General features: G+C 45.2%; 1 protein-coding gene and 1 pseudogene across 1 annotated transcript in view; both read left to right on the plus strand.

Annotated features, from left to right (window-relative positions):
* Trim66 (tripartite motif containing 66) overlaps positions 1-25,747 on the plus strand; it is a 69,094-nt gene that overhangs the window by 5,449 nt on the left and 37,898 nt on the right. The window contains 1 exon segment of the mRNA XM_028894585.2: positions 2,350-2,653. Within this exon segment, the coding sequence (XP_028750418.1) occupies positions 2,350-2,653 (304 nt within the window).
* LOC114710435 lies at positions 10,234-10,581 on the plus strand (annotated as a pseudogene).

Raw genomic sequence — 25,747 nt, forward strand, 5'->3', positions numbered from 1 at the left:
GTAAGGCACTATAAAAAATAAAAGTTATTTCAAGCCACAAAGTTTGAGAACCACTGATCTAATATAATCAACTCATCCACATACTTAAACTTCCTAGGAGATCCATTCACCTCTACTGGAGCTGCTCTGCTTGTTTTTAGGAATTCACCTCTCCTGGAGCTGCTCTGCTTGTTTTTAGGAAATAACTACCCTGACAGTGCCTACAGAACTGGAAGTGACATCCATCCTGTTGGGAGCACAAAGGTCCTTGTGCTCACAGATAGCACTAGGGAAATCAGGAATGTTAAACACTTGGGGTTGTCTTTTCAAGGGAAAAGAAGTATAATCTCTTTTCCACCCAGAAGGCTGGGAATGGAAGTACCCAATAGCCTAGGTAATCCTTGTACTATCAATGTGACTAGGGGCTCTCCCAAGCTTCCACAAGCAGGACCAGAGATACTCAATAGTCTAGGTGACCCTTGCTCTATCTGTATGACTGAGACCACACCAGATCCTCCCCCTAGGCCCTGAAGATAACACGTGTGCCTATCTTCAGACCTCATCTTCATGGAAGAAGTGACATGTACTTTGAATTTCGATGTAATCATGCCTCCTTGTGCACAGGGGATTGTGTTATACCAGAGAACTTTTTCCAAGTTGCACTGTACTGAAATATGCCTAAAATTAAACTGCGGAGAGTCAGACTCTAAACGTTTGAACCAACACCAGCTACTAAGTCTTGTTGTCCAGGCTTGTTGAACCGGATTTCCTTGCCTTATGTAGATTATTGGTGTTCGCAGTGACCCCCACCACATCTATCTCTTCCTGGACCCGAGAGGCCTGGCCTCCACAATCTTGTCACCCTTCTTCCTCAGTGGACTTGGCTCTTAAAAATCCAGACTTGCACAATTGCAGAGCCCCAGCCGGAGTGGATGAAATAATTATTAATTACAAATATAAAAGTTGACACAAGCTCCTTTTGGTCATAGCTCTTCTGTGATTATAGAACCAGTCTTCAAACATGATAAAACCTACAAAACTCATACAGCCAGATTAGCAATATTAATTGCATATCCAGATGAAGTTTTCATTAAACTAAATTTACCAATGTGATTTAAACATGCTAGTCACTTGTGTGGCTAAGTTTGGTAAACACACAATAATATAATGTCCTACAGTGTCATTTAAACTCCATGTGGCAAGACTGCATCTTTGGCATGTCTGCACCTCTCCTCATTAATCTCAGATAAATAAAACTGGTGTGAGCTGGATCTTAAGTTCAATAGTGCCCCTAAAATCTTAGGGTAGACCTTAGCTTTACCTTTAAAAACATCGCTATTAGAGAGAAACAGAAATTAAACAAATTGTTAGAGGGCCAGAGAGATGGCTCATTGGTGGAGAGCACTGGCTGCTCTTCCAGAGGGCCTGGGTTCATTTCCCAGCACCCACATGGCAGTTTATAACCCTTTGTAACTTCAGTCCCAGGGGATTTGACACCATCTTCTGGTTTCTTTGGGCACCAGGCATACATCTAGTGCATAGACACACATGTAGACACCTATACACACAATAAAAATTTAAAAACCTTAAAAAAAAAAAACAAAAACAAAAACGGGACTGGAGAGATTGGCTCTTACAGAGGACCCAGGGTTTGATTCCCAGCACCACATCAGGCAGCTTTTAACTGTATGTAACTCCAACTTTAGGCAGTCTGTTGTCCTCTTCTGGCCTTGGCAGGTAACTGCATTTATGTGCATATACAAGTACACTCTCTCTCTCTCTCTCTTTCACACACACACACACACACACACACACACACTTGAAAAAATAAAAATATTAAAAAAGATTATTAGAACTCATGAAAATCTGTCTAAGGAACTCAGCCTGAGAACTAACAAAAGTTCAGAGTGTGGTGACCTGTGTTTGAATGTGAACTCTGCCACTTTCTGTCTTTGTGCATTATCCTGCTTCTGAGAGCCTCATTTTCCGCAGCCTGACCTTCTGATTTAATTTGTGAAAGTGTCATAATCTCTACTTCCAAGGGTAGTTGTGAGGATTGATATGAGCATATAAACTTGGCACTTAGTACATTTTCAACCCTTTTCCAAAAGTAAACTTGGATCACCCTTGCCCACCAGTAAAGAGAGGCACAGGTAGTTTGGGGCACTTTAAAAGTCCATCAAACCGTATTAGACACACAGAACCTAGCAAACCCCCCTGGGATTTGTTTTCACAGTGAAGATGCTCGACCCTTTGTAGGCTTAAATGCAGAGTTAAGGCTGTGAGTCATGGATCTCTGAGGCTTTCCTTTCTTGTCCAGGAACTTCTGTCCCAAAGAATAAACCCCTCTGCTGTGTGCTTCACTTGTAGGGAGTGGAACTTGCTCGCTCTGCACGCTGCTTCACCCCTGAGGATGTCAGTGGAAAAGCCAAAGCCCCAGACACAGGCGCGGACATGGACCCAGGCCTGGGTGTGAGCTTTCCAAGGCAGTCATTCTGCTCCACAGATGTGTTCGTGGAGGCTGTGGCACAGACCTGCTGTCTGTGCCAACGGGACCTACGGGATGAGGGCTCTCGGCTGCTTCCATGCCAACACTTGCTCTGTAAGGACTGCTTCCAGAGTTTCATGCGGGAGTTAGGCCCTGTTACCAGGGCCTACGGGACAGTCCCAGATGGTAAGTACAAGAGCGTCACGTCTCAGTCTATGGGTTAGGCATCTTCCTGTTTCATAGGAACCAAGCTTCAGGTGAAGAGAGAGTTAGAATTTGGATGCCCAAGGGATACTCATTGCTGAAATAATCTCTAGGGAAACCAAGAGACAGAGCAGACCCTCTGGGATTTGTAAGGTGGGGACTTTTCGTCTTTGGGGTTCCCTTAAGTTGGTGGCAGACTAAGAGGCCTGTGACGATTTTGATTCAGGGTTTGACTGCTTCCATCTAAAGATGGAGAGAATGTGTCCTAGTGTATGTAGCCTTCCTGGCAGAGAGAGAAGGGCTGGCCGCCTAGAGCTGGTCAGGGACAGATTTTGAATGGAACCATGCTGAACTATTCACTGTTGAAACTGCTGCCCGGCAGGGGGGAGCCAGTGCCTTACTCCTGAAAGTCAGGTTTCCTAGGAAACACTCTCACTGAGAACTGTGAGGTCCTCAGGGGCCAGAAGCAGGTCCTTCCTTTCAGTGTTCCTGGAAGGGAGTGTGTGAGGCACAGCTAGTATGGAGTGGAAATGTGCAGGGGGTAAGGGAACAAAGGAGCGGCACCTTGGATATCGTCCTTCATCTTCACTGTTTAGTTTGCCACAGTATAGCCAAAATGATTTGTAGCACAAATCTAGGTTTTCTTTGAGGTATCTTGGCTAAAAGTGGACTTTAAATGTGGAGTTTGATTCTTTGAACCCATGGCAAGAAGCCTCATCTTTTTTAGTCTGCTGTGGGTTTAGAAGATAGGGTATATTTTTAATTTTTCTTTTTTGAGTCAGGGTCTCATGCTGTTACTAGACCTGGGGTTACATCTGTGCCCCAACAAGTCAGGTTTGGCCACCCGTCTTCCATAAGCCAAATTAATAGTGAAAAGCAGAAACAAGAGATTTATTCAATGTGGCCACATTGGGAAGAGGCATAAAGAGATCCAGTCACTAAGCAGTCTGGTCAAGATGTGGGGCTCCTGCACACTATGGTCTTAGCTCCTGTCTCTTGCACCCCTTCTGGCTGCCCCCAGGCTCTCCTGAACCCCCTCTGGCTGCCCCAAGCTCTCCTGCACCCCCTCTGGCTGCCCCAGGGCTTCAGTTATTCTTGGCACTGGAGATTCCTAGGGAAATTCTGATTTCTTAGCGCCCACTCTCTCAGTGGTCTGCTAACCAGAGAGAGGGCACCAGTGTCTCCTTGGAATATCTCCTTTCTTGCCAGAATGCAGTTTACAGTGCTATAGCCCATGCTGGCCTGGAATTTAATATAGAGGCCAGGATAGTCTCAAATTCATGGCAATCCTCCAGCCTCAGCCTCCCATATACTGGGGTTGTAAGTTTGAGCTACCACACCTGGCTGTGTACTTTCATTTTTAAAACCAATATATGAGTTTTGAAGTTAAACTTTATTCATTAAATGTTGTAGCCCACTAGGTTTCCTAATGGCTGTACCCAGCAGGACTGCCTAAGAGGTTGTTTGGACCACGGGCCTGGATACCAGCTGTTTGTAAGGGTCTTCACTTGACTGTAACCAGCAAGGGGGAGGTCTTTTGCTCCACCCCTTGGCATTGTTATAAATAGACCTTTGGAATAAAGTTTGGGGCCGATGGATAAGGATCCAGGCTCATCCCAGTCTATCTTGTGTTTTCTCTCTCCTATTTATTTCTAACTAGGTCTCTTATCCCTCATTCCTTAAGAATCCCTGGGTTAAATAATGGTGGGTGCTGGTCTGCCACAATTAAATGTTAAAAACATTATATTGGGAATGATAGTACATCTTATTAATCCCAACACTTAGGAGGCAGAGGCAGATCTCTGTGAATTTGAGGCCAGCCTGGTCTACATAGGGAGTTACAGGACAGCCAGAAGTATATGGTGAGATCCTGTCTCAAAACCAAACCACTTTGTGTGTGTGTGTGTGTATGTGTGTGTGTGTGGTGTATGTATGTGTTTGTGTGTGTGCACATATGTGTGAATTTGTGTGGATGCCAGAGATTGACAATGGTATGTCCTCTTTTGCCCTCCACCTTAGTTTTTGGGACAGGGTCTTCTCTCACTGAACCTGGAGCAACTGATTAGCTAGATTGGCTGGCCAGCAAGTCCCAGGGGTCCTCCAGTCTCCACTCTCAAAGCATGGGTTACAGGCATATACTGCCATGCTCAGCTTTTTCATGTGGATGCTGGGGTACATCTTTAATACTTGCTTTCATCTTTAATAAATGGTAAAATTATATATACCAAAGAATTGTTTTCAATGATTTTCTTTATAAATTGTCACTAAATGTTTGATTTATATGCACTTTATATCCCTGTATACCTGGGGTTATATAAAAATTTCTCAGATGAAAGGAAAGAATTGAACAATTCTGGAAATACAGTAAATTTATAAAGACAGAGACTCTGGAAAGTGTGTTGCTGTCTAGGCTGTATATAAGAAACTCCTCACGAGGCCAGGTGCTGTTGATTGTGGCACCTGCAGTAGCCAAAGTCATAGTGTCAGAAAATAGAATGGTGGTTCCCAAAAGCATGAGGGTCACAGGAAGCTGTTGTTTAGTGGATGTAGTGTGGCAGTATCGTTGCGCTGCCGGAGTTCAGTATGTAGTCTGGTTATCAATCTTTTATCAGGTACATGATTTACAAATATATTTTTCCATTCTGTAGATTGCTTTTTCATCTTGTTGATGTACCAGTTTTTGATTATGGTGAAGTCTTTTTTTGTTGCTTATGTATTTGGTTTCATTTCTAAGAAATCATTACCATATCTAATGTCATAAAGCTTTTTTATTTTTCTTCTGAGAATTTTATAGTTTTATTTCTTGGGTCTTTGGTTTTATTTAAGGATTTCAGTGTGAACTATATATGTCTCAATGGCTTTTTAAAAATGAAATTAGAATATTAGCCAGGAGTGATGGTGCACACCTTTAATCCCAGCACTTGGAGGCAGAAGCAAGTGGGTCTCTGTGAGTTTGAGGACATCGTGGTCTACATAATGAGTTCCAGGACAGTCATAGTTACACAGTGAGACCCTGTCAGAAAAAACAAAAAAAAATTATAAAATTAGGACATTAGTATTAGAATCACAGTGTTGTTTTTCAGATTATTCTATGGAGAACCAAATCATAAGATTTGATGTCAGCATATGTGGGCATCTGAGTGTCGGTCCTAATCTGCCTGCCACTTAATGATTGCATGACTTGAGTGACTTACTCCATTTCTTCTTCCTCTTCTTTTCATTACAGTGATAGGCTTCATTTATTTTTTTTTATAATTATTTTTCTGGTTTTTTGAGACAGAATTTTTCTATGTAACAGCCCTGGCTGTTCTGGAACCCACTCTTAGACCAAGCTGGCCTAGAACTCAGAGATCCACCTGCCTCTGCCTCCCGAGTGCTGGGATTAAAGGTGTGGGCTACCAGTGCCCAGCCTTATAATTTGTTTAAATTCTGGATTTCATTTTTTTTCCTTTTTAAAAAAATATTTATTTTGGGGGCCTGGCTCAAAGGTTAAGAGCACTGGCTGCTCTTCCAGAGGTCCTGAGCACAACAATTAATAAATGGGACCTCTCGAAACTGAGAAGCTTTTGCAGGGCAAAAGACACAGTCAATAAGACAAAAAGACAGCCAACAGATTGGGAAAAGATCTTCACCAACCCCACATCTGACAGAGGATTGATCTCCACAATATATAAAGAACTCAAGAAACTAGACATCAAAGTACTGAACAGTCCAATTAAAAAATGGGCTAAAGAGATAAACAGAGAATTCACAAAACAAGAACTACAAATGGCTGAAAGACATTTAAAGAAATGCTCAACATCCTTAATCATCAGAGAAATGCAAATCAAAACGACTCTGAGATACCACCTTACACCTGTTAGAATGGCTATGATCAAAAACACCAATGACAACCAATGTTGGAGAGGATGTGGAGCAAAGGGAACACTCCTCCACTGTTGGTGGGAATGTAAACTTGTACAACCACTGTGGAAATCAGTATGGCGGTTTCTCAGAAAATTAGGAATCGAACTACCTCAAGACCCAGCCATCCCACTCTTGGGCATATACCCAAGGAATGCTGATTCATACCATAAAGATACATGCTCAGCTATGTTCATAGCAGCACTATTTGTAATAGCCAGAACCTGGAAACAACCTAGATGCCCATCAACGGAAGAATGGATGAAAAAAATGTGGTACATATACACAATGGAGTACTACTCAGCAGAGAAAAACAATGAAAGCATGAAATTTGCAGGCAAATGGATGGAACTAAAAAAAATCATCCTGAGTGAGATAACCCAAACCCAGAAAGACAGTTATGGTATGTACTCACTCATAGGTGGATTCTAGATATAAAATAAAGAACAATCAGACCACAACCCATAAAAAAAAAAAAAAGATATAAAAACTAGATAGCAAGAAGCCTGAGCCATTAGGCCAAATAGTTTAAATAATATAAGCATCTGTGGATCTGAGTGGCTGCAGGTCTGAGTGGGACTAGAGAAAACTCCAGTTACAAATGGTGCCCAACATGGGGGCTCATCCAGGATCCCCCCAAGCCCACCAGGACCACCAGCCCACAGAGCCTGAAGAGGCAGCCAGTACGTTTTCTGTGTGTCTTTGTTTACCTGTGTCTACTTTTGTGTTTTCTGTGTTTACTTTGGTTTGGTTTTGGTTTTGTTTGGATATCCTTTTGTAAGTGGGCCTTTGGGCCATTTGGATATCCTTTTGTAAGTGCCCAAAATTTGTAAGTACCTGCAGGTTTATGTATTTGATTTGTAGAGATGACATGGGTCGCTCCCATGGGACCAGCGTGAGGTTAGCATCTTTTTGGTTTTGGTTTTGTCTCTGGATGCCAGGAGAGCTGTTTTGTTGTCTTGTGTGTTCTAAAAAGTTTTGTTTGCCTTTCTGTTGGAATGACCTACCTATATGAATGTGTAACTGTATGAGAAATGTGGCCAATGTATGTGTGTTTTATGCCTAGGCTTGTATGTGTGTTATGACTCCTAATGGAAGCTGTGCATGGACATCCTTTGGGGCTGGAGGGACAACATTAAAGCACGGAGGGTCCCTTTGGTTGAGCTGGGACAGACTAAGAAGCACCTGCCCCATTGCCTCCTTTCTCTCTGGCTGGCAGCAGGCCGGCCCAGGCAGTGACTCATTGTTATGGTGCAGCGTGGCATGGGCAGCAACACTGAGGACTCGGTGGTCTGGACACGCAGCAGGTTTGAGGCTCCCTGTGCAGGGAGCCTCAGGGTAGAGGCTTTTGTGGTACAGTGCAGGCAGGAGCCAGTGGGGCCCTCAAGGAGCTCAGAACATGCCTGAGCTGGGCGGGGGCTGGTGGAGAACAGCCCCTTCTGGGTCCTAGTCCAGGAGTGGGCTACAGGTCCGAGGGCCCAGCCGCTCTCATGTACTTGAGAATCTGGGTTTAATAACAATCTTTTGTCTCCATGCTGTGTGAGGTCCTCTTCCATCTCCCATGCTGATGGGTGGGGCTCCTAAGACCTGCCCTGGGGCTAAAACCTGATCAAGGTTTGGTTCTAAGAGCGGAATGGAATGTCACCGCCTATGGTTGCTAAGCTATCACAGCTATGTTATAAGGCAAACCAACAGTTTCTTGTCTGTGGTACAGTGCTGATGCAAATCTATTCTTGTAATGGTATATGCATGTATTTCTGTTCTTGTTTAAAATATTGTAGCTTTATAATATGTTCTGAACAACTGAGGGAAATAACAAGAAAGACTTTGGTAAGAGTTTCTGTGTTTAAAAAAGAAAGAAAAATTTGTCTGAAATAAATGTCTGGATGGACTGAGGGTCTATGGGAGGTTATAGAAGGTCAGAAGGGGTCTTACAGAAAGTTATAGAAGGTCACAGGGACTCTTATAGAAGATTATAGAAGGTCAGAAGGGGTCTTATGGAAGGTTATAGAAGGTCACAGGGGGTCTTATGGAAGGTTGTAGAAGATCAGAGGGAATGTGAACTATGTTCATTGTGGTTTCTTATACCTGCAAATACTGAATTTAAAAGTTAATTCTGGTTGGTTTTCATTTTAAAATTAACTCATGATTCTGCAAACTGTTATGTTAAAAAGGGAAATATAGCTGGGCGGCGGCGGCGGGGGGGGGGGGGGGGGGGGGGGTGGTGGTGGTGGTGGCGGCGGCGGTGGTGGTGGTGCATGCCTTTAATCCCAGCACTCAGGAGGCAGAGGCAGGCAGATCTCTGTGAGTTCCAGGCCAGCCTGGTCTACAGAGTGAGATCCAGGACAGATGCAAAGATACACACACACAAAAAAACCCTGTCTCAAAAAACCAAACAAAAAAAGGGAAATATATATATATATATATATATATATATATACACATATATATTATATATATATGTATATATGTATGTATATGTGGACATATGTGTGACTTGGGTTTAACTATATGTATGAATGTAAGCTAGCTTTAACTATATGTATATGTATGTAACTTGGATCCAACTGTGCATATGTGTGCAAGTAATTATTATTTAGAAAAACATGCTTTAAACAGCAACCACGTGGCTTTCCTCCATCTTGGCTGGTGACCTCATAGGCAGTCACGTGGCTGGCAGCCATCTTTTACTAAGGTTATAAAGATCTATTCAGGTTAACAAAAGCTAACTTAGAAATTTACACCTAAGTACTTACATCTTTACTAAGTATTCAAGAGCAAGCTTCTAGAGAATTTAAATAGATGGCTGCATGTGTTTAACAAATAAGGTATTTGATAAAGCTGCCCCTCAGTGCTTGCTCTGGCAGCTAAACTTTGTGATTTAAGATTTACCCATGTAATAAGATGATAATGGTTTTAAAGACATGAAGGGATCATAGGGAAGAGCTGAGGTTTGCAGATGTATGGCAGGACTAGAGTTCCAAAGAGAGTCCAGCTGCAATGGTGGACCTTAGCAGTTTTGGAAATGACAATGCCAGGTGATGATCACTGGAAGCACCAATCATAATGAAATGGAACAAGCTATATATACAAGCCTCTAAGTAAAAGAGCCAAAGGGATTGTGAATAAATCCAAGATATTGAACTTTGGGATTGTTTGCACTATGGAGCTTGGTTTTACTTTATACAGATTATGGTGATGCTATGTCTTCTCCCTCTTAAAATAAAAGAAGGTATTTTATATTGCAGAAAGACATTTGAGAGATCTTAACCTTTTTAAGGACAGTTTTTAAAATATTTAAATTTATAAAACTATGGGACATTTTCAGCTTATAAAATGCTTTATATTGTTATTATTTGGACTTTAAAAAAGGCTAAATTAGAGTCACAGCCACAAGCACCAAACACCAACCAGAAGCTGAGGTGTTCGTTTCTTGTGATACACCAACACAATGACCTAAGCAGTCTGGCAAAGGGCTTTGAACAGCTTCTGACTCTATGAGTCTCGACACTTTGGAGGTTAAAAAACCTTTTTACAGGGGTAGCCTAGGACCAACTGTATGTCAGATGTTTACATTGAGATTCAACAATGGAAAAACTGCCGTTATAAAACAGCACTAAAAAAGTTGAGAACCTGCTTTTTCAGGTCTTGGTTCCAAGATGACCAAAAAAAGAAGAAACGATCTTCGTGCCAAAAAGGGCGGCGATCATGTGCAGCCAATTCATTGTATAAACTGCACCCGGTGCATGCCCAAAGACAAGGTCATTAAAAAGTTCATCATTCGGAACACTGTAGAGGCCACTTATGTCAGGGACACATCCGAAGCAAGTGTCTTCAACGCTTAAGTGCTTCCCAAACTCTATGTGAAGCTGCATTACTGTGTGAGCTGTGCTATTCATAGCAAGGTAGTCAGGAATCGATCCCGTGAAGCCTGCAAGGACTGAACACCCCCACCATGATTCAGACCTGCTGGTGCTGCACCAGGACCTCCACCAAAACCCATGTGAAGAGGTGGCTTAAAATACCTCTGACCTCATCTGAACTCTGTAGCATGTGAACTCATGCACAACCCCCCACAAACTGGCATCTGCATTATTAAAAATAAATAAAAATATTTCAAAAAAAGAAGTAGCAAAGAGAGAGAGAGAGAGAGAGAGAGAGAGAGAGAGAGAGAGAGAGAGAGAGAGAGAGAGAGAGATGGCTTAATAAAGATAAAAAACACCTTGGGAAAAAAAAATATTTATTTTGGGGGCCTGGCTCAAAGGTTAAGAGCACTGGCTGCTCTTCCAGAGGTCCTGAGTTCAATTCCCAGCATCCACATGGTGGCTCACAACCATCTGTAATGAGATCTGGTGCCCTCTTCTAGTGTACAGGCATATATGCAAGCAGAATACTGTATACGTAATAAATAAATACATCTTTTAAAAAATATTTATTTTTATTTTATGTGCATTGGTGTTTTGTCTACATGTATATCTGTGTGAGGGTGTTGGATCCCCTAGAACTGGAGTTACAGACAGTTGTGAGCTGCCATATGGGTGCTGGAAAGTGAACCTGTGTCCTTTGGAAGAGCAGCCAGTGCTCTTAACCTCTGAGCCATTTCTCCAGCCTTAATTTTTATATTTTTAAAAGTTTCTGAAATTAAAATATAATTACATCATTTCTCACCTTCCCTTTCTCTCCTCCAACCCCTTCTGTGTACTCTGTTTGCTCCCTCTCAAATTCATGACCTCTTTAGTTATTGTTCTATCTATCTATCTATCTATCTATCTATCTATCTATCTATCTATCTATCTATCTATCTATCCATATATCCTAAATATATAAATACAACCTGATTAGTCCATATAATGTTCTTTGCACGTATGTATTTTCAGAACTGACCATCTGGTATCGGATAACCACTTGGGGAGCTCTTCCCTGGGGAAGGCTGTTTCTCCCACTCTTAGCATTCCTTGGTTGCCTGTAGTTCTTTGTCTAGGGTTGGGGCCTTGTTATAATTCCCCCTTCATCTTAGCACGTCTGTTGGTGTTGTCTTCATTCAGGTCTTGTTTAGGCATGGGTGTTGGTGAGACTTCAAGGGTGTAGCTTCTCTGAACATTTTTAGAAGATGAAATCTCACAGCTGACTTCCTGTTCCTCTAGCTTTTGCAATCTTTCCACCCTCTTTTCTGCTGCGATCCCTAGCCTTAGGTGCAGGGGTGTGCTGGAGGTGTAGCAGCTGGGGCTGGGCACTACACAGTCACTTGCTCTCTGCATTTGGATGGGTTGGGGTTCTCTGTAATGGCTTCCATATGTTGCTAAGAGGCATTTCTTGGATGAGGGGTGTTGGTTAAATCGGCGTGCTGCTCGTGGCTGGTGGAGGAGAGTACTGGAGGAGGAATCACAGGCCATGGTTACCTTTTTAGAGCTTTATTAGGAGGGGAGAGAGAGGGAGAGAGAGTGAGAGAGGGAGGAAAAGAGAGAGAGGGAGAGAGGGAGGGAGGGAGAGAGAGAGAGAAGAGAGAGAGAGCAGAAAAGAGAAGAAAGAGGTCCAGATGGAAGGAAGGAGTGGAAAGGAAAGAGAGAGGAACACACAGAGGGCCCACCTACTTTTTAGGCTGGGACGCTGTCCCAGGCTGATGATGTAATTAAGGACAAAATCCTTACAAGGGGTTCTCTGTGCTTGAAGGGTTTTGTTTTGTTTTTGCCTATATGATGACTGTAGAAAAAAAGAAAACCCATAGGAATGTTATGAAGATTAAATGAGAATATGTACATAAAACTTCTATATTATGCCTAGTATATAGTAAAAGACTAAGATATGCTGAATAATGCTGATAACTAGGAGTCTAAAACTAAAATGGAGGGAAAAGACCTGTAAATATAAGGACAATTGATTTGGAAACATAAAGGCAACTTATTATATATGTGGTATCATATTATTTTTAAAATAATTAAAAATTATGTGTATGTATGTGTGCCTGAGTGTATGTATGTATTCCACATGTGTGCAGGAGCCTGCAGACTTCAGAAGAGGGGATCGGATGTTCTGGAACTGGAATTATAAGTAGTTGTGAGCCATCCAATGAGGGTGCTGGGAACTGAACCTGGATCCTCTGTAAAAGCAGTCAGTGCTCTTCTTAATCCTGGGGTCCTCTCTCCAGCCTGCATCTTATATTCTTATGACGTGGTCATTGTTACCTTCTGTATTTGCATTTGTTGGTAAAGAATGGAGTAGATTTTTTATTACTTGGAGTTACTAAGACTATGTATTGCAATGTTTGTTGGTTTGTATGTCTATCTCCTCCACAGTTATACATTGACTGCTGTGTATTAAACCCTTTGACATTTACCTTAAGAGATGAGAAGAAAGGCCTGGGACTTCAAGGAACTGTAATTCTAATTGAAAATGGACCGGTAAACAGATTGCTTAATGTCCAAGCCAGGGCACAGTAAATCAGGAGGCTCTGTGTGTGCTTGGGACTGTTGGGCATTAAGTTGATCATTAGTGAAGGACTAAAAAGCAAGCTGTGGCGGGGGGAGGCAGAGATGTCACCCCCTCCTCTGGCAATTCCTGTGAGTGTTGTGCCCAGATTGTGACCCCCAGAGAGACCACCAAAGACGAGCATGCCGGAATGCAAAAGCAAGGTTTAATTCTGGATATCCAAAAGCAATACAAGCCTAGGCAGGGACTTCGTCCAATACATCCAACGCAGTGGAGGCTGGAGGAAGCGCCCACCTGTCTGCAAGCTCAGTTTTTAAAGGGAAAAGTCACAAGGTTACATCATTTAGGGGTGCTAGTACGGGTACAATTCTGATTGGCTGGCTTCTAGGGACTTCTAGAAATTACTTCTAAGGGAGTGGTTGCCCGCCACCATTTCTCATTGGCTGCCCTCAGGTGGGGGCATTTCTGTGGTCAGTTACCCTGGAAACCAGGGAGAGGACATTCCATAGTCTGGCAGGCATTACCTCGTGACTATCTTGTGGCTCTGTACTTTTACACTTCCTGGTTTCTGGAATCTGAACTGACTGGTCTCAGTAACTTCTGGCCTGTTCCAGTAACTTATGGCCTGTAGCTAAAAGGAGCAGTCTTAGGCCTTTAGTTTTGGGGTGAGAGCATTTTGGTCTTATTTTGGTTCCACAGTGAGAAATGCCATATTTGAACCTGAATCGCTGGGCGTAGTTTGAGAAATCATGCCTGAGGGTCTGGTTCTTTGGAAAGAGCTGATGGTGCTGCCATTTTATCCAGCAGGGTCACAGACATTCTAGGAGGCTAGTCCCCTCCTGCTGGCTTTGTTTGTAAGAAAGATGTTGGAACAGCTGGAGGGATGGGAGGGAGAGGAACAGAGGCTGTGAAGTAAGTAGGTTCCCAGTCACTGCCTCCAGCTAGACAGTGTCGTGTTGCACAGGGACGAATCCACTTTAATGAGTGCTTCTCCCAGTTGCTGAGCAGAGCAAGAAGTTTCTGGTTGAATGAAAGAAAAGAAGGTCTTTGCCTAGACTCGGGCGTCCATCTAGTTGGTGCACTACTCTGGTCTGCAGTGACAGTGAGATACTTCCTCAGGCCCTGTATCAGGTGGGCATGTTCTCATCCAGTGAACTGTGCTTTCTGATTCTGCCACTCCACAACCCAGCAAAATGTGCCATAGACCCAGGACTTAATGAGCACTCGTGAACTGAGTAAGTGGCTGTGAGTCCACAGACCTCCCGTGGCTCCAGCTTGTAAAGGGGCATTCTTTTCACTCTTGACTGCTCCTTTCTGCAGGTACAAAGTATCAAACACCTGATTGGTGCACACTGGACTGGGCTCTTGTGCCTGTTGTCTGTTCTAAATTGAACAGTTTTGTAAGGTAGATAAAGAACCCACAGACTAAGGATTATATATTTTTCTCTGTTGAGACAGGTTGAAGGGGCAGCTCAGGCTGTCCCTGAACTATGTAGCTAAGGATGACCTTGAACCTCTGATAGCCTGTTTCTACCTTCTTGGGTGTTGAGAGTGGAGAGGTGTGTCACCATCCCTGCTAGACAAGGCATTTAAAGGCTATTCATGGAGACCAGAGTAAAGGCAGGAGTGTGATGAGTGCATAATGGCTAGGCCTGCCGTGGGGTGGCTGGTGCTGTAGACTCTGAAGAAAGACCGGATATTAGGAAGGTATCTACTCATACAGTAAGAACACTGCCTGAGGGTCGAATAGAGATCTTTATCTATGCATGGTTCAGCTTTGTGATTGTACAAAATACCCGCAGACCACTCTGCCTCTTCCTTTCAGCACAGTGCTCAATGAGTTACACAAGTCACTGAATACTTTATATAAAAGAATGTTAGTATGAGGTGATATGCTCAATCAACTAGAGGCTGATGCAAGTATCCCAAGCATGTCTGAGGTGGACTAAGCAAGCTATGGTGTTCAGTAGGCTGAGAGAACTGGACATATTTCCCATTGATGGTATTTTCAACTTACAGTGGGTTATTGGACTATAAGTTCATCATAAGGGGAAGAGCATCCAGGCTTTCTTTCAAGTCTCTCATTGAAAACAGTCCAGGGTCAAACTCCACCTGGAAAGTTGTCTACTGAGTACTAAAGCAATACTTTGAATAAAATTAGCTGGCTCTGCAGAACTATCACCACAACTGACATTTACCAAGCCTGGCTCTGACCTCAAGATTCTGAAGGTTCTGTTGGTTAGTTTTTACTTTAGGTCAGGGAGGATGTTTCCTTCCCCATGTGAATAAAAACAACATTACTTTTTCTCTTCAAAGAAACTAAGAGACTCTGTTTTTCAGACCCACATTTTAGAATCTACCTATTTGGGATCTTTTTTTCCTGATTTTCAAAGTAGAAGACAGCTTCAAGGTGTAGGCAGAGCCCTGGTCTGGATTCACATCTCTGGAGTTCATCTAGACTCCAGCACTGATAGACTGAGCAGTCCCAGCTCCTCTCTGGCTTTCCAGGACACCAAATAGTCACCGCAGATAGGCCCAGATTTCCCGAGTAACAGGTATTCTGGTTAAGGGTAACAGCATATTCCTTGTATGGCTGCTAATGCTGAAAGGGGGGAGTAATCACTGTCCCTTGGTGGGCAGGCCTTGGGGGCTTTGGGAAGACCAGGAGACAGGGAACTGATGCAAGATGCTACAACCTCCGAGTCAGAGAGGGAAATGATTCTAATCTTAATGAGCAGCTCAGCTGGAGGGGCTCTAATGGCCTTGGTGAGCTTCAGAGACTTCGAGACTGGCTTCAGGAGCCTGGAAGGGAGAAGACTGCTGCTCGCTTATTATTCAAGGTGTTGAACAGCATGTCCAAATGGATGGGCTCTAAGGCAGGCAGTACCCTAGGTCTCCCAGGTGGAGGGTGGGCTGCTGACCTGAATGGAGCCAGTGTGTGTGGCAGGTGCAGAGGCTAGACCTCTGGAGCCTCGTCAGCAGGGTGGCTTTTTAATTCAAGAACAGTTTCCTCACCTTAATTGGCTCTCTAGGGCCCTGGGAGTAGCATTGGCACCTCTGAACAGCCCCGTTACTGGGAGAGCAATTCCCCTGCTGCTTGGAAAGAGGTAGGCTGTGTTTGGTGGGGATGTGCTTGCTGCATCTGGAAAACCATGGCTAGAAAGACTTGCAGAGGAAGTTCAAAATAGCAGTGATGGCTAGGCAGTTTCCGAGTGACTCTTGAATGGGAGACTAGTTGTGCCTAAGTGTTGTGGAGGCCAGACAGCAGGAAAAGCCCTTGGAGTTCATCTCTACCTGTTTACTGCACAGATGCAGTGTCAAGAGTGGTGCAGGAAGGGTCTAGAAGCCTGCTGAGGGTCACATGGTCAGTCATTCGCAGAACTAGGCATCAGATCACTCCCTTGCCTGATAAGCCTGGGCTTGTTTGGGCTTGCAGGCTGCAGAAGCTACAGATCTATAGTGGATGTTTCCTTGGACTCCCTGCGGACCCCCTTTCAGGTCCAGTTGTAAGTGGGGCCAGTGGCTTTGCAGGAAGTGTGTCTGTATAGCCTCCTTTGTATCAACTCCTGAGATTTTGTGTGAAAAGAGACAGAGGTACTAGTAGGTCAGTGAGAGTCTACCAACTAAGACAAGCCCAGACTTGTCTTTCTGTGGGCATTTCCTTGGCACAGAAAGCTGGCATCCCACCCAGGTACTTCCTCAGAGAATGAGGATGTGAAGGCCAAGGGCCAGACACTTCATACGTTCACTTCCAGCCTCAGCTGGTCACCTGGCTGTCAGGCTCAGAGTCTGGATCTTGCTTCAGATCAGCTGCTGGCCCTGCCTCCTAGTTCCTGGGTATTGTAGCTTACCTTATTCTTTCATGTAATGATATTTATGCTGCCATTGGGGGTTATGCTTCCAAATCCTCTATTTCAAACCCAATCACTCTAATTCTAGGCCTACACTATGGGCTACCTAAAGGCTGGGCAATGGTGGAATACGTCTTTAATCCCAGCACTCAGGAGGTAGAGGCAGGCGAATCTCTGTGAGTTTGAGGCCAGCCTGATCTACAGAGTGAGTTCCAGGACAGCCAGAGCTACACAAAGAAACCCTGTCTTGAAAAACAAAACCAAACAACAAAGGAGAAGTTAGGCCTAGTGACACAGGCCTATAATCTTGGCTACTCTGGAGGCGGAGGCAAAGGATTGCAGATTCAAGGCTTGAAAGGGCCACAGAGGGAATGCAAGGCTAGTGAAACTCCATTGCAAAATGAAAAATAAAACAAGGGCTAGGCATATAATCCAGGAAAGGGACCATCTAGCATGCACAAGGCCCTAGGTTCAATCCCCAGCACCACAAAAAGAAATTCAAAGAGGAGGAAGAAAGGACTCAGCATTGCTGCAGTTCGGAGCAGAACTAGCTTGGCCTTCAAGGCTCTCTAGTTCCCCCGAATTAACCCTTACATGTCCTGGAGGCCCCGCTGTGTGTGATGCGCCCTCCTCCTCCTCGCCAGTGACATCTTACTCATGTTTGAAGGCACTGGCCTCCGAACCATTTACACAACCAGAGCTCACGGGTGGGAGTGGGTTTAGCAACAAGCAGGACTCCGTAACCCGAATTATCCCAGTATGGAGATGGAATGATGGAAGGAGCTGCTGTTTTGACTAAGGATGAGCTTTTTCAGTCGAAAAAGTGCCAGGTAGTAGTTTTGGCCAGTCATAAAGTCTCTGCCACTGTAGCACAAAATTGGCCATGGTCAGTGTGGAAACCTATGGTCCTGACTGTGTTCTAAGAAATCCTTCTTTCCTTCCTTGCCCCTCTTCCACCCCTCTTTTTGAGATAGGGTCTCTTGTAGCTCTGGCTGTCCTTGAACTCACTAAGTAGCTAAGGATGACTTGAACTTCAGAGTGCTAGGGACTGAACCCAGGGCCACTTGCATGTGAGGTAAACACTGATCTTCTTCCCAGTTCAAGAAGCTGATTCTTGTTTTCAGCACTGGACAAATTGGTAGGTTTGAACCAATCTGAAAAATTGGTGGCATCAAGTAGAAATAGCTATGCAAAGCCACTCAGGATCAAAAAGATGGATGAAAACTCCAGGTTGGAAATAATGTGAGAAAGAGGCCCATGGAGGAGCAGGCAGGTGAGCAAGACAGAAGGGAGTTAACTTTGTCCAGAATATAAAATGCTTAAAAGGGAGAAATGGGACTCTGGAAAGATATTTTTCTCAGGGGTCTTGACAAATGTTATTTCTGCGAGTGAGAGCCATTGAGACTAGTGAGGCATGATCAAATCTATATTTTAAAAAGTCATTCTGAGCTGGGTGTGGTGTGGGTACCACTCCTTTAATCCCAACACTCAGGAGGCAAAGGCAGATGGGTCTCTGTGATTTTGAGGCCAGCCTGGTCTATATAGCAAGTTCTAGGACAACCAGAGCTATGCAGAGACCCTGTCTCAAAACAAACAAACAAACAAACAAACAAACAAACAAATAAACAAAGTCATTCTGGTACGTTTGTTCTTACAGCCTTTAATCCTGGCACTTGGGAAGTAGAAGCAGGAAGATCAGGAGTTCAAGGTCAATCTCAGGTACAATTGTGAGTTTGAGGTTAGCCTGGGCCACATGAGACCCTGTCTCAAAATACACACACACACACACACACACACACACACGCACGCACGCACGCACGCACGCACGCACGCACGCACGCACGCATGCACACGTGAGGGCTAATTTGATCAAATGCAGAAAGATTGTAGGAAGATTATCGGGAGGCCACTGTGGTTGTCCGATTGTTGTGCTTCCAGATAGTTAGTTTTTTGTTTTGTTTTAGTTTTGTTTTCCTCTGGAGCTGAGGACTGAACCTAGGACCTTGTGCTTGCTAGGCAAGTGCTCTACTGCTGAGCTAAATCCCCAACCCTGAGATTGTTAGTTCTTAAACCAGTGCTGTCTGGGTGTCTAAGAATGATTTGAGAACCTTGCTGAAACTCGAGGTCTTGTGTTTGAACCTAGGAGATGTGTTTTGGTAGACTGAGGAGTTTTATAAAGCACTTCAGATTTGGAACTCATTAGTCCAGGTAGGGCAGGATGCTGTCTGATTTAAGAGTAGTAGCTATCAGAGAAAACATGATTTACGAAAAGCATTTGGAAGTGGCCCTCTCCCTCTTCCAGTACCTGTCTCTGTTCAGAACAGCCCAACCTCTTGAGTCCTCACACACCACTACCCCATGTCTTATTTTGTTCATACACTAATGCTGTCTTTAGAACAACTCTTTTGACCAATTTTGACATGTCTGCCCACATTCAGGATCTCATTAATGTTCAACTGGATAAACTACTTTTGTGACTTCCCTGTCCCTAGCCGTCAAGTCTAGCTCAGTCAGGCTCCTCGAGCCTTTCTGGGTGGCCCTCCCTTAAGGTCAATGTCAGGATCTTTTGTTTTGCATTCGGGGTCCTTCAGGAGCATCCGCTCCTCCTAGGCCCCCTCACTCCCAACTCTGATTGCTCTGTGCTGCTGTAATCATCCTGTGCCTTACAGTATTGTCCTATCCTGAAGTCTTTCCTCCAACTCACCCCTGTTTTCCTTCCCTCTTCTTCCTGCTTGTGTGTGACTGTGTTTCCTCGGGGGACAGAGAGAGCTGCCAAGGGACACCTGCCCAGGACCTTTGTGCATCATAAAACATGTGTCTTCTCCATCCGAACTCCTAATCCTCTGCTTGTGACGGACAATTGGTCACTATGGCAACCGACTGTGACGTCACAGGATAAGGACTTCAGGTGAAGTAGCAGGAGCAGGTGAGTGTTCAGGAGAGAGATTTTAGTGTCTGTTGGAGGTCCCCCACCCCCTGCACTTTTCCTGCAGCGCAGGGGGCTCGGAGAGATCTCTCCGGCTCCTGCTGTTTTTGAAAATGATGCGGTGAGAGTGTGTGCTTGGCATCTGCGTGCTGCAGCAGTGTGGGGCTGACAGAGTGTGTCAACTTGAGCTCTGGCTGTGCAGGCACCGCTGCCGCGGGAGCCTGTTATTCCATTCTGGATTGCTATTTTGATACCCAGATTGCATCATTCTTCCTACGTATAAACAGGGGGTCCCCAGGGCCCTGCAGCTACTCACTTCTCCACCAACACTGTTGTTGTGATGAGCTCTATTTAAATGAGCTGCCGGATCGGGCCAGGTTCCAGCCACACATGAGCACTGTCATTTTGGGGAACATGGAGGGCTGAAGGATTTTTGTGGATGGAGTCCTAAAAGCCTGAGAGTGATGGCCTCCCGAGCTGTGAGCTGTGCAGAGGGCGACAGAGCTAGTTCCTGAAAGTTGAAAATCTCGTTTTCTTCCTTCTGAGCTTCTATTCAGAGGCACCCAGAGGATTAGGAAGGAGATGCAGCTAGGAAGAGAGTCGCCTCTTTGAGGTCTCCCTCTTGCTGTTCAGTTTGGGAAAATTGCTGCAGAGACTTGGAGATAAACAGGAACAGGAGGAGTCAACCTCGCTCTTTCTTGCAGGAGCATCTCAGGTGAGCTAGAGAAACAGCAGCTGTGGCTGAGGATGCATCACAACAAGGAGAGGCTCCAGACTGCTCCCCAAACCCCACCCAGAACCCAGCTCCCCGAGCCTTAGGCCCTGTGTGGCCCAGCTGGCTTGCTGCATGCGGGGTGGGTGCTCCTGGGCTCCCGGGGAGCACCATCCTCCAGGACTGGTGGTGGTCTCACCTGTCGCTCTGCCTCTGACTTCTCTCCCAGGTGTTGCTCTAATTACAGGGCAACAGGGTGACAGGTAAGCCTGCTGGCAGCCAGGGGCAAAATCGGCAGCCAGCCTAGGTGTGCCTTGGATCAAAATCTGTCTTTCTAACAGGTGCTGACATCTGAAGAGTGGGTGCAACCCGTTTGTTGAAGGCAACGTTGCTCTGAGCCGTGGGGGCAGTGGAAGGTTTCGAAGGCTTCATGGGGGGGTGCTTACTTGGTGCTTGGCATCCTGAGGCTGCCGAGGGTGGGAGGGTACGAACGGTTAGTGAGGCTGGCCAGCCTGCCTGAGCATGGGCACTTATTGCCTTGCTTAGTGTCTGGCAGAGGCAGAGTGAGGCAGCGTGTCTTACCTGTGGCTACAGAGGCTGCTCAAGGCTGCTCAGTGGTTGGAGGTTTTCTAAGGGCAATGTAGTTTTGAAGCATGTCTCTGTTTCTCTTGAGGCCTTCATGCCATCCTCCATGTGATTGGGAATTGGGAACAGAGAAGGTCTATCCTGCTTTGGACACTGGCAGAGGCACTTGAGGTTGCCTCAGTGGATCCCACCGATAGGTCAGAGAGATCTGGGACTCCAGCAGCAGTTTCCTGGAGCGCTGGACGAGAGCTGACGAGTGGAAGGCTTCCCAGCCCGTGAAGATTGCTTAGCACTAGACCCAAGCTGGGCTCAAGGTGGCCATGCTCCTGGGTGGCCTGAGCTGACCCATGCCTGATTTTGGGGACCTTCTTGGGGTGTCTTTCCCACTCTCATCTTCTGATGTGAAGGCTGCCTTGGCTGTGTTGTTCATGCTGAGGGCTGGTTACCCAGACTAGGCCTCCTTTCCCTTTCTGGGCTCAGCACACATTCTGGCCTCAGGAGCAGGCCACAGGTTACATCTTGGTCTTTTAGTTGAGTTGTGAGTCAGTGTAGTCTCCAACTCAGTGCCACCCACAGGGTACCTGGGAACCAGGACTTGCTTCTGTGTGTTGGGGATCTATCCATTTGTCTGTCAGAGGGGAAATCCGCCACAGCTACATGGAGAGTTTTCTGGACTTCCTGCCTTTCTTAGCTTCATGACACAGGGGACAGAGCTCTCAGAGGAAGAGTACTATCCAGGGTGCTGGTTGTCAAAGAGCTATGCCTTGTAATCTTCTGAAGAATTCGTTTTGAATGCTGATGCCTGGACTCCACCTCCTGAAACTCTATGAGCCATGTCCCTATCCCATATCAGGATGGTTAAAAGTCCCCTTATAGTTCAAATTTGTAACAAAGAATGCACTGTCTTTACATTTGTTTTCTTTAGGCACAAAAGCTTCATTCCATTTGCTTTCCTCAAATATTGGGTTTTTTTTGGGGGGCGGGGGTTTCAAGACAGGGTTTCTCTGGCTGTCCTGGAACTCACTTTGTAGACCAGGCTGGCCTCAGACTCACTGAGACCGCCTGCCATTCCTCCCAAGTCCCAGGATTAAGGTGTGCGCTGCTCAGCAGCAAATATTGTATTTCTTAAAAACACAGCTGGAGAATTCCAGATTCCAGAGCTGCGTATGAGCTATTAGTATAGCTGGGGAGTAACTGGTCTGATCATTATTATGAAATATTTTGTATATGGTGAAACTGTCTGGTTAATTATAATTAAAAATATATCATTTATTGATTATTGCATTAGGAAAGAATATAGCATGATGAAAAGAACGTGGTTTTATCTCTGTGTGTATGTGTGTTGCACATAAACGCTATGGCCCCGGTGTGGAGATCAGAAAACAACTTTGTGTGTCGGCCTTCATTTTCCAGCTTGTTTGAGGCAGGGTCTTACTGTTGTCTGTGGCTGTGCTGCCTAGTCCAGGTCGTCTGGCCTGTGGGCTTCTGGGGATGCTGTTGTCTCTACCATCCATCTGTCCATCTGCCTGCCATTGTTCTGAGATCACAGATGCCTGCCATAGCCGGTGTTCCGTGAGTTCAGGGAATGTGAATAAGGCCCTGGTGCATGTGTGGTCATAGCCGGTGTCCTGTGAGTTCAGGGAATGTGAACAAGGTCCTGGTGTGTGTGTGGTCATAGCCGGTGTCCTGTGAATTCAGGGAGTGTGAACTAGGCCCTGGTGATTTCATGGCCATAGCCGGTATCCTGTGAGTTCAGGGAGTGTGAACTAGGCCCTGGTGCGTGTGTGGAGGTGCTCTTACTCAGTCATCTCCCTGGCCCAAGGATGCAGTTTTAAAGGTAAACAGACTCAGGTCGCCACAGGCTCTTCTAATTTAACTTCTTGGAGCCTTAGTCTCCACAATAAAATGGAGATAAGGCCTATTCTTAAGAGATGATTGATGATTGAATGAGAGACCACATGTATGGTGCCAGTACTGAAAGCAGTGCTAAGTACATGTCAATTTGTATCACACCTCCTAGGGACAAGACATGTATTTATTTAGTTTCGGAGACAGGCGATCCTGGAACTCTCTGTGTAGCCTAGTGTCGTCTTGAACTTGCGATTCCCCTGCCTCAGTCTCCCAAGTGCTAGAATTACAGACTTGCATCATGGCCCTGTCCGGCTCAGTTTTCACTCTCTTAACAGATGGAAGGAGTGACCTTGGCCCCCAGAGCTGTTCTCCCACCGACCAGGTGCCACAGGGAGACTCTGTGGCCTTTCTCATTGTGGACACAGAAGCCCCACCTTCTCAGTGGTCTTTATGTCATGGTCTCCTGTGTCTCAAGAATGATGTTTCTGGTTGTGAAATAAACAGTAAAATAGGTGGGCTTGCTGATGCACACCTGTAGTTCTAGCACTTGGGAGGCAGTGGCCATAGAATTGCTGTCAAGTGCAAGACCAGCCTGGTCTATGTAGATTAGGAAGGCCAAGGCTACATCCACATCCCTCGTGTAGTTCAGTTGGTCGAGTGTTTCCCCAGCATGCATGACACCCTGGATTTAATCCTCAGCACTGCAGAAGTCAGGCATGGTGTCATACACCTGTAACTCCACCTCCCCAGGAGTTCAAGGCCATTCTTGGCTCCATTTTGAGTTTGAGACCAGCTTGGGCTACACGAAACCTCGTTTCAGAAAAGCCCCTCCCTCCAAGATAAGCATTATATATATAAATGACATCTTACTTATGGCACAATTTAAATATGTAAATAGCGAGTCTTTTGAGCAGTGCAGTTATTCTCTGGCTCTGCTAGTTAGCAGCCCCTCCTCAGGGCTGATCCCCTGCCTCAGCCTCCCCTCAACCACAGCCTGTCATTCAACTCTCTGATTTTTGTTTTATTTGACAGTTTCTCACTGTGTAGCTGAGGCTGGAATCAAACTGGCAATCCTCCTGCCTTGATCTCTCATGTGCTGGGATTACAGGTGTATGCCACCGTGCCTGGCCCACCCGACTTTCTGACAAGGATGACAGATAGCTCAGTTGCCGTTTGGTTGACTGTCCCCTCTTGTCCCGAAGCTTGACTGCTAAGGGCACACGAAAAGGGTCAGTGTAATCAGCCCTCTCCTGCTATGCCTCATCTCCTCATCTTAACAACTTAGTGACATTCAGGAAAGGGGGTGCGCACCTCTGGTGACAGTCAGATAGTAGCAGCAGAGTCTTGTCTACACACCATGTGATTGTCATCTCAGGATGGCTTTCCCCTATTACCCAGAAACTTCCAAGTGGCTTCTTCCAAGTGGCCACGAGTGCAAGGAATACACATGGAGTACTCCAGCTAACAAAATACAGTTATCCAATCTTCTAAAAACCATGCACCATCCTTTGATGCTAACTGTAGATAATTTCTGTATGTAGACATATGAACAGGTAGTTAAAATGCAGTATGGTGTTTCTTATACTGGAGGTACTAATTAACTGATCCTAGGGGAAATCAGTCCTGTTTCTCAAAGGTGGAACATTTCAGGTTTGAAAGGATCCATAGGAGTTTATCTGAAAAGGACAGAAGCAAGGAAAAGTATTTCAAGAAGGAACAGCATTTTTCCAGACAGCCATGCAAAAGTTTGGCTCTTCCAAAGACAGCTGAGATACTTGGCATGCCAAAGACATATGGCGTTTGGCAGCTGAAGCTGGAGATGGGGCTGGAGGGAGGTTAGGCCAAGCTGAAAATGAATGCCGAACAAGGGTTTTGTCTTTAAGGCCAAGAAAGGCAGATGATGTGCCATGAGGCCTTATTTGAACCATCCAGATCATCCTCCTTTTCCACTCTGTTATGTTAGTGTTTTTAATGTTTGGGCACTTGGTACCAGGAGTTGGGAGTCTTGTGGAAGTAACTTTCAACACTCAGATCACTGTTGTGAAGGTGGGTGCACCTACTAGATGGGAGAGACAGTCACTTGACAGCCAGTTGATGTCACCTGTAGAGAGTGTTGACCAGCAGAAAAAATACCCAAGGGGGCCCAATGCAGCTCTGTCATTCAAATTTGTGGCTTTGCAAGGGTTATTGTTTTTTTTTTTTTTTATGATTTTGTGGGTTCTGCAGACGGTAATGATCAACTTTTGCTGCACAAATGGCCACCCCAAAGCTTAGTAATTAATTTTTGTTGTGTGGCTTTCCAGTTTGGTGATCTGGACTGGAATTCTCTGGGTAATCTGGACTGAGTTTGCCTGATCCTGGCTATACTCCCATGCCTGCATTAGATTGGTGGGCCACTTGGTCTGGCTGGTTTAGGGTGGCCTTATGGAGAATGTTTCAAACAACTATGGTTTTTTGAGTCCCAGGTTCAACTTTTCATAGAGCAGCTGGAGAATTCTAGGAGCGAGAGCAGAATTGCACAGGCCCCTGAGGTCTAGTCCTAGATTCAATGGGTGGAGTTAGAGAGTCCTCTCGGCCTCTTCTCTTTCTCTTCTCTTCTCTTCTCTTCTCTTCTCTTCTCTTCTCTTCTCTTCTCTTCTCTTCTCTTCTCTTCTCTTCTCTTCTCTTCTCTCTCTTCTCCTCTCCTCCCCTCCCCTCCCCTTCTCTTCTCTTCTCTTATTCTTCTCCTCTCCTCTCTTCTTCTTTCCCTTCCCTTATCCCCGCCCCCATGTGTGCAGTGTTCATATATGTGTGGGTATCGTGCACATGTAAAGATCACAGGT

Source organism: Peromyscus leucopus, chromosome 1 (genome assembly GCF_004664715.2).
Source record: "Peromyscus leucopus breed LL Stock chromosome 1, UCI_PerLeu_2.1, whole genome shotgun sequence".
NCBI classification, from domain to species: Eukaryota; Metazoa; Chordata; class Mammalia; order Rodentia; family Cricetidae; genus Peromyscus; species Peromyscus leucopus.